At 41.8% G+C, this 8,583-nt stretch overlaps 1 protein-coding gene across 2 annotated transcripts in view; it reads left to right on the forward strand.

Moving 5' to 3' along the window:
• The window catches only part of CFAP206 (cilia and flagella associated protein 206), a 19,419-nt gene extending 11,067 nt beyond the window's left edge, over window positions 1-8,352 (forward strand). For both annotated transcript variants that reach the window (XM_083497550.1, XM_083497551.1), the window contains exons 7-13: window positions 466-674; window positions 1,769-1,888; window positions 2,786-2,984; window positions 4,973-5,113; window positions 6,282-6,475; window positions 7,349-7,492; window positions 8,078-8,352. In XM_083497550.1, coding sequence (XP_083353676.1) covers window positions 466-674; window positions 1,769-1,888; window positions 2,786-2,984; window positions 4,973-5,113; window positions 6,282-6,475; window positions 7,349-7,492; window positions 8,078-8,308 — 1,238 coding nt within the window. In that variant the 3' untranslated portion in view covers window positions 8,309-8,352. The remainder of the gene's footprint in view (window positions 1-465; window positions 675-1,768; window positions 1,889-2,785; window positions 2,985-4,972; window positions 5,114-6,281; window positions 6,476-7,348; window positions 7,493-8,077) is intronic.
• The last annotated feature ends 231 nt before the right edge of the window (window positions 8,353-8,583 follow it).

Below are 8,583 nucleotides of genomic sequence, written 5' to 3' on the forward strand. Positions count from 1 at the left end.
GGGCTGGACTCAATGGCCCTTGTGGTCTATTCCAGCTCTATGATTCTAGGTGGAAAAGTCAGTTAACATATGATAGTTTATTGCCTAAAACCCAGCACTTTGAAAAGGTTATTGACCCAAACCAGGATCCAAAGATGCCAGCAATGTGTGCTTAAAAGTCCTTTTGCAGATGCCCAGTCTTGTCTGCAGTCATTCAAACTATGTTGGATACTCTTCTGAGTTCTTTCAGTCCTCAGGAGAGACCTTTCAGGGCATGCAAGGGGCTTCAAGAGGAAGGGAACCCACAAAAGCTTTGGTGTGCTCATATGGAAGGCTCCATGCATCTCTTCGGATGTCAGCCCTGTTTATTTTAGACAGAAATAGGTGGGAAAATGCTTGTGGTTAGTTACTGAATTTGAGGTTGCCATGCTTAGTAATTACTGCCATGCCCCTTCTATATGTTTCAAACCAACCCTGTGTCAACAGTACCAGCTATTCTGAATGAAGCTATCCCAGCAGCCAACCACCATATAGAAATAGAACTGCAAGCTTCCAAGGATTTGGCATACCAATACACAGCCTTGATTGAAATGATGCACCTGAGTCAAAATGCTGAGATAGAACTTAAAACGACAATGTTAAAAGAAGTCCTGTACAACGTGAGACAACACGAGGCTTTCCTCTGCATCATTCTGGTAAGATTGTTTTATACTTTGCATCCCTTCTAGAATGCTGGCATATACATTAATTGTGCCGGTAAGCTTTTTGTATACTTATAACTATGCTTAGTAAATTTATATATAGTATTGCCCTTCATTTGAAGATCACAGGGCAGTTTGCAACATAAAAAATAAATTAAAAACCCAAATACAACACAAAACAAAAAACCACCTATAATCCACCCACTCCCCTGAGACAGATTGTTTAATCAGCAAATGGCCTGGCTGAAGAAGAATGTTATCACTTGGTGCCTAAAGATCTGTAATGAAGGAGCCAGGTGAGCCTTCCTGGGGAGAGCATTCCACAAACAGGGAGCCACCATAGAAAAGGCCTGTTTTCATGTTTCCACCCTCTGGACCTCAGGTGATTAGCATTCCTTTGGTACATATCTTTAGACACTAGGCAAAAACATGCCTCTTCTCCCAGGCCTTTGGCTAATTAAACAATCTGTGGCCTTTTAAACTGTGGCGGTGGGGAGTATTGTTTTCGTTTGTCACTATGGTATGTATTTTTGTGTTTTTATATTGCAAACTGCCATGTGATCTTTGGATGAAGGGCAGTATAGAAATTGTATTATTATTATTTTATTATTAATTCACTTCCCTGGCACAGCTGGCTGGCCCCTCCCAACTATGTTGCCACCGGATGAAGAAGAGCCAAGTGAGGAGGGGGAGGTTCAATTTAAGGAACCAACTTTTAGTTGGTAGAGAATTGTACAGGGTTCCAAGTTGGACTGGACTCCTTTTCATGCATAGTGGAAAAGAAGTGTCATTCTCTGTAGTACATGAAGCAATATAGTACAGTGGTGCCTCGCAAGACGAAATTAATCCATTCCGAGAGTCTCTTCGTCTAGCGGTTTTTTCGTCTTGCGAAGCAACCCTATTAGCGGCTTAGCGCGTTTAGCGGATTAGCGGCTAAAAGGCTATTAGCGGCTTAGCGGCTTAGAAAAGGGGGGGGGGAGCGGAAAAAAATCGGAACAATGAGCTTGGGTAGATGTGGTAGATTCAATGAACTGTGGAAATGTTATCCTGAATTTCCATTGGTAATCTGCTGAATGCTGCCTTTTCAGTCTGATGTGATCACATGTGCACAAGAAGTTGACATGATGCAGAAGCAGTTTGCAGCACAGATGGAGCACTTAAAAAGTATTATTCAGGCAAAGACAGCAGTGCCTACGTCTCTGGTTTATGTAAGTTCCTAAATTGCAAGAATGTAAAAAGGACTAGCTTGTGTATGTGTTTGTATATTCTGTAGCTGCTTTCTTATAGACACCATGCTGAGTTAGTGACACAGACCTCTTTTACACCGAGAGACAGAGAGAGGCTGGATCCTTGCCTTTCTGCTCAGCTAGTCCAAGGGAATTTTGAGCTTGTTGATAGTGCTGAGAGAGGGGTCTTGACCCGACCCCCGACCCCCCAATGTTTTCCCAATTTCAACTGCCCCCAGGAACTATACAATTTGTTACATACAACAAAGCATACAGGTGCCCATATGATACCATAGAGCATATTGGGGTGGGGTATTCAGATTGGGGAAATAATCCATTACAGGGACAGGGGAGAATTAACCCACCCAGCATCTTCATGCAGCTTTATTTAAAACAAAAAACCCTGCAGGACATCAGATCTCCTGTCATCGTAGCAAGTTTGTCTCTAGGATTTTACACAGAGCTGCTAAAAAAGAAAGTACTGTAAGTTCTGTAGGTTTGTACAGATAGCTTTCTGTCAATTTAACAGCATGAAAATTCCCTGTTCTCTGTTTAACTTTCATCAGAGGAATCTATTGCTTTATTGTATACAAGGAGTATATATCCTGGCACCGTGATAGTCTTTGGTCCTATGCTGTGCTAGAAATAACATAAAGAAATCAGGGATGCATGTTAAGGAGAGGAGAGAGTGTAAATATTCCTTCAAAAATCCTTTACAATTAAAATTGTTAGGGTTTAAGATCATGAATTGCACCCCCTGCTTTTGTCTCCTCACCTGTGGAGTATATATAAAGAACAGCAGACTACATATTTTTGGCAAGCAGGCAGCATAATTTTGCAAATACAACTTCAATTTCTTTGTTTCCCCCCCCCTCCCAGCCTATATTTATTGCACTTTCTAACCTTTGGACCAGCTTTCAAGACGAGATCCTGGTGCTGAGTTTCCTCAATAACTTGACAATCAATCTCCAGCAGTTCCTAGGAGCCCATTCAGTGATTTTTCCAGAAGATGTGATGGAATCTCTTCTTGAAGATATTATTGTAAAAACTGATGAGGAAAGGTTAAAAGAAAGTGCTGGTACTAAAACCATAATTATGCATTTTGAATTAATGTATAAAGTCCATGGAATACTCTTGCTATCTTCAGATTCTTAGCCCTTTGAGAGCTAGCGCTTCCATTTTATTGCTAAATAAGGATCATGTGTCATAGAAACCACTGAGCCTCTTTGGCTTGCTGATTGGAAGGTTGGCGGTTCGAATCCTCAAAACGGAGTAAGCTCTCATTGCTCTGTCCCAGCTCCTGCCAACCTAGCAGTTCAAAAGCACACCAATGCAAGTAGATAAATGGGTACTGCTGTGGTGGGAAAGTAAACGGTGTTTCCCTGTGCTCTGGTTTCTGTCATGATGTCCCGTTGTGCCAGAAGTGGTTTAGTCAGGCTGGCAACATGACGCAGAAAGCTGTGGATAAATGCCGACTCCCTCGGCCTGAAGCGAGATGAGTGCCATACCCCATAGTTGCCTTGACTGGACTTAACCATCCAGGGGTCCTTTACCTTTTGCCTTTACCATGTGTCATGCACTTATGGCTATATATATATATAGCTGCCCTTGAGACTGACCTAGAAACTCCAGCGGGTGCAGAATGCCTCGGCGAGACTCTTATGGGGTCCTCGCCTTGGGATCACATTCACCCGGTGCTATACCAGCTGCACTGGCTCCCAGTGGAATACAAGATCAGGTTTAAGGTGCAGGTTTTAACCTTTAATGCCCTGTACGGCCTAGGACCCTCGTACCTACAGAACCACCTCTCCTGGTATGTCCCACGGAGGAACTTACGGTCTTCAAACAAAAACAGCTTAGAGGTCCCAGGCCACAGGGAGGTTAGGCTGACCTCAACCAGAGCCAGGGCTTTCTCGGCTGTGGCCCCGATCTGGAGGAACACTCTGTCGCAAGAGATTAGGGCCCTGCAGGACTTGACATCTTTCCGCAGGGCCTGCAAGACAGAGCTGCTCCACCGGGCCTTTGGCCAAGGCACAGTCTGACCCCCTCCTTTGGTAATCCTCATAGAACTCTAGCCCAATGGTTGCCATTAATTTGATTCTGAATCGATATTAGAATGAATTGATTTTAGACTGTATTTCAATTACCGTAATAGATTGTGATTTTTATGTAAATTATGTTACTTTTACTGTTGTTAGCCGCTCTGAGCCCGGCTTTGGCTGGGGAGCGCGGGATATAAATAAAAATTTGTATGGCTACCCAATAACATATGTTCTCTGGGTTGCTCTCAGAAAATTAAAAAAAATAATGCAGTATCAAAACCTCCTGTGCTGCAAACTGTTCCTAGGCCACACTATAGCCTCATCTTTCCAGATCATCTGAAAATAGTAAATATTTCACTTACTGCTGCTTTTTTATTCCATCTTGAACATGGTGTGCATACTTCCTCTTCCTCCATGAAACACATACTGGTAATATGTAACATAAGCCCTACACAGGGCGGCTATGTAGTGCCATGCACGCAACACATACATGAATTGGGACACTGGTCTAGTAAGTGTCAGAACCATGCCATTGTCGGTTCTGAGTGTGGAATGAGTATCTTGTATACTCCTGGCCTTAAAAGCTGTTCTATGTTTCTGTTGTTCTCATTCAAAGCGGAAACATTATTCAGTACCTCACTAGGTACTTGTGCCATGGGTTCAGTGGTCTCAACCTTCCCTAGTAACCATGTTTATACACGAGTATGATCTGGGGTGTTTCTAGGTAGGACCTCAATGTTGCAAATGGGTTATTGAGATACAGCAAAAGGGTCCTTGGCAACAGGTTTTTAACATCATATTCCCCCCCAGAAAGGGAACATCTTGATTAAATGCTGGGGGGTGGGGGAAATGTACTCTGTCATTTTGACACCAACAATATTGTGTGGACATTGCAACTAATAACAATAAAAATCTGCATGCATGAGCAAATTTCTCCTGCAATAAATACCTGCTTGGAAGCACTCTAATTTTTTTCTGATACTGAAAATATATCCTAAGCTGTTTTTTTATATATATATTTCAGATAGCAAAGTAAATCCCGCTGACTTTACGGTAGAAGAATGGCTCTTCCCAGAAACCACCATTAATTTCAGCCAAGTGCAAATTCAGTACCATGGGTTTTGTGCTTACACTTTTGCCGTGAAAGATGGTCTTCTTATCCCAGGTTTGCCAATTGTAGATAAGTCCAGTTTGCTTTTAAAGAGCATTCTTACTGCTTCATATTATGTTTTAAGTTGTGGACTGCTTTGCTTTAGTTTTACAGAAGTTTGCTTGATAACTAAAATAAAAATACCTGACATATAAGGAGCTTGCCACCCAAACTACTGGGGCTTGACTTATAAATGGAGATGGAGAAGAATTTGAGGCAGTAGGAATGTGGGGGTGAGGAGGGAAGGAACAGTGACAAGCATTTGGTAGGCGGGAGATAAAGCTGAGGAAGGGAATTAGAAAACTGGTATACACAGTGATCGGTGGTAGTTGGGACAGAGAAACTACTGAAAGGAAGACCATACATATCAACAAGACAAAAGGACAAATCCAATCAGTGCCAGTCTATTGGAGACTACCGTATTTTTCGCTCTATAAGACGCAATTTTTCCCTTCTAAAAAGTAAGGGGAAATGTGGGTGTGTCTTATGGCGCGAATGCAGGCTACGTGGCTAAGCCCAAAGCCAGAACAGGAAGACGGAGCGCTGCACAGTGCTCCGTCTCGCTGTTCTAGCTTGGGGTTAGCTGCGCAAAGCCTCCGCAGGGCAGCGGGGTGAAGGCACCCTGCTGCCCTGCGGAGGCTTCAAAGACTGCCCCCGAAACCAGAACAGCAAGAGGCTATCCCAGAAGCCAGATCCCTCTTGCTGTTCTGGCTTCTGGGGTTCAGAATTTTTTTCTTCTTATTTCCTCCCCCCCAAACTTGGTGCATCTTATCATCTGGTGCGTCCTATAGAGCGAAAAATACGGTAATTCTCTTGGTTGGAGAGAAGAGGGATGTCGGAGCCTCCACTGCTTTAACAGCACCCTGTTTAGAATTCCATTCAAAGCATAAATTTGTATTTGTTTGTCCAGCAAAGAAACTAGAATTTAACAGTGCAATTTTTAAAAGGGTATTCCTCTTTTTACTGATGTAATCCACATCATGCAGGATTAGCTATGAAATACTTTAGTCTTGTTCTTAGTCCATAGAAAGTGATTTGCTGGGGGAGAGCATGATTTAAAGTTGACTGAATTTTCAGACAGGTTAGACACAAGAGCCATTCTTAATTTCAAAAGTGAAAACACTATAATCTGCATTAGGAATGTCATGAAGAAATCCTCTGTTCTTTTGTGCTTTGTTGTCAGCGAACCTTGCTGTTGGAATCATGAAGTTTCGGGAGAAATATTATGCCTTTAGTTCCAAGGAAGCGGCATATAATTTTGCCAAGAATCCAGAGAAATGCATTAAGATGATTGCAGAAAAAGCAAAGGAATCTGCAGAGCTTATTCAGCTGCTTGAACTTCACCAGCAATTTGAATCCCTTGCCCCTTATTCTCAGGTATTCAACACATTTATCCTTTACTTATTTAGGCCACTCCAAGAAAGCTTCATTCTAGAGTAAAACCAAATAAGAGGCAATATGATAGAACTTATGCATAGCATAGAGAAAGTGGATAGAGGAAAGTTCTTCTCCCTCTCAAAATGTGTAGATATCCAAGGAAGCTGAATGTTGGAAGATTCAGAAGAGATAAGAGAAACTACTCCTTCACACAGTATGTAGTTAAACTATGGAGTTCTGTCCCACAGGAGGTAGTGATGTCCGTCAACTTGGATGGTTTTAACGGGAGTAGACAAATTTATAGAGGACAAGGCTATCGGTCCCTACTAACCACAATGGCTGTGTTCTTTTTCAACTGTTGGATGCAGTATGCTTCTGCGAACCATAGGAGAGGAGAATGTTTTTGTGCTTGGTCCTGGTTGTGGGCTTCCCATAGGTTTCTGGTTGGCCACAGTGAGAACTGGATGCTGGACTAGATGGGCCATTGGCCTGATGAAGCAGGCTCCTGTGTTCTTATGCTCCAAAAGCAATATAGCTACCATTTTAATAATACAGGAAGTTGATCAGGAAGTATCTCCAAGAAGAGGTACTTCTTAATGCATAAGGTTGGTGCCACACTTCTTGTTTTGGCAGTGTCTTGTCCTTACTAGTTCATTGTGGGTTTAGCTGCAGTTAGCATGGAGAATAGCACAGTTCCAGAGTGGCTTGTGGTAGTTGGATGCATTGGTTCAGTACACTCAACACTCCAAACAGCCCCATCTGGAAGTGTGCTAAATGATGAGGTGTTGATATATCTTCCCTTTTAGTTTTGATCTAATGCTTGGTTGGAAGGTGGAAATAAAAAATAGCTATTCCTTTTTGTTGTTGTTACAGATCAGAGCCAAAGACAAGAAGAGTATGATACCCATCACAAAATGTGACACCAGTACTCAGACAGACGTCCATATTTTGCCACCAAATATTGTGAAGAACTATGAGTGGAATGAATGGGAACTGAGAAGAAAAGCCATCAAACTGGTTTGTGTCAACATGATTTGAGAGACTAGTTCAGACAAACTGCAAATAACAATTATCTCTCAGATCTTTTCAGACTTAACTCCATGCATTTGACCTTAAATTTTTTAGCCCCTCCATCTTTTGTTCTCAGCTTTGTTTGGAATAGCATAGTGCAACATTCATGCTGAAGCTTTTACTTTGTTACTTTAAAATGTCTAAACTTTCCTTCATCGTGTCTGGGTGGTGTACAATAATGATAATATAAATAAATATATAAACATCACATATCCTTCATAACAATAAAACTGACAGGTAACAAACCTATGAAGCAGGCAGTGGCAGTAAAATGAATTAAAATGCCTGGGCAAACAAAAAGGAAGTCTTGATCTTGCACCAAAGAAATGGAAAGTGCTTTCCCCTTGCTAGTTCACTGTCGACATAGGCTTTATACACATCCTAGAATTTGATCAGTTTATTCAATCCACCCTTGATAAGAAAGTATAAATCATTTATAAGTCTTTCAGGCAGTGCAATCCTTTAACACAATCTCACATTATGTTAAATGCAACTGTGATTATTCTTTTATCTTTGTTTTTTTATATTCAGGCAAACTTGCGTCAAAAGCTAACTCACTCAGTGCAGACCAATCTAAGTCACATGAGAAGGGACAACTGCAGCCAGGTGTACCCACTGAAGGATAATGGCACACAGACCAAGCGAGAAAGCAATACTAATGTACCCAAACCTCAGATTTTCCTGGCTGGTCTCCGTGGAGGAACACCTCCAACTACCCACATGATCAAAATCAACTTAACAAGAGCAGTTGATGAAACATGAATGACAAGTCCTTCAATAAATGAACTTTAAAAACAAAAAACAAATTCATTGTGTCTCATTCTTTGTTCTATTATTTCAAAGGCAATCTTTGTATCATTAATGGGGCCAGATGAAAGGTATCATGGGTAAGTTGAGTCTTCTATCCCCAGCCTTCTCCCATTGTAGCGTCCTGTATTGGAAGGTGCAGTACTAGCTATATTTGTGGACTGCTATTCCTCATCATGCAATGCTCCCAGCTATCCTGTGTCAATCTTAGCAATTAGCCCTCCCATTCT

The sequence above is a fragment of the Podarcis liolepis genome (genome assembly GCF_965112155.1).
Source record: "Podarcis liolepis genome assembly, chromosome: 3".
In the NCBI taxonomy this organism is placed as follows: Eukaryota; Metazoa; Chordata; class Lepidosauria; order Squamata; family Lacertidae; genus Podarcis; species Podarcis liolepis.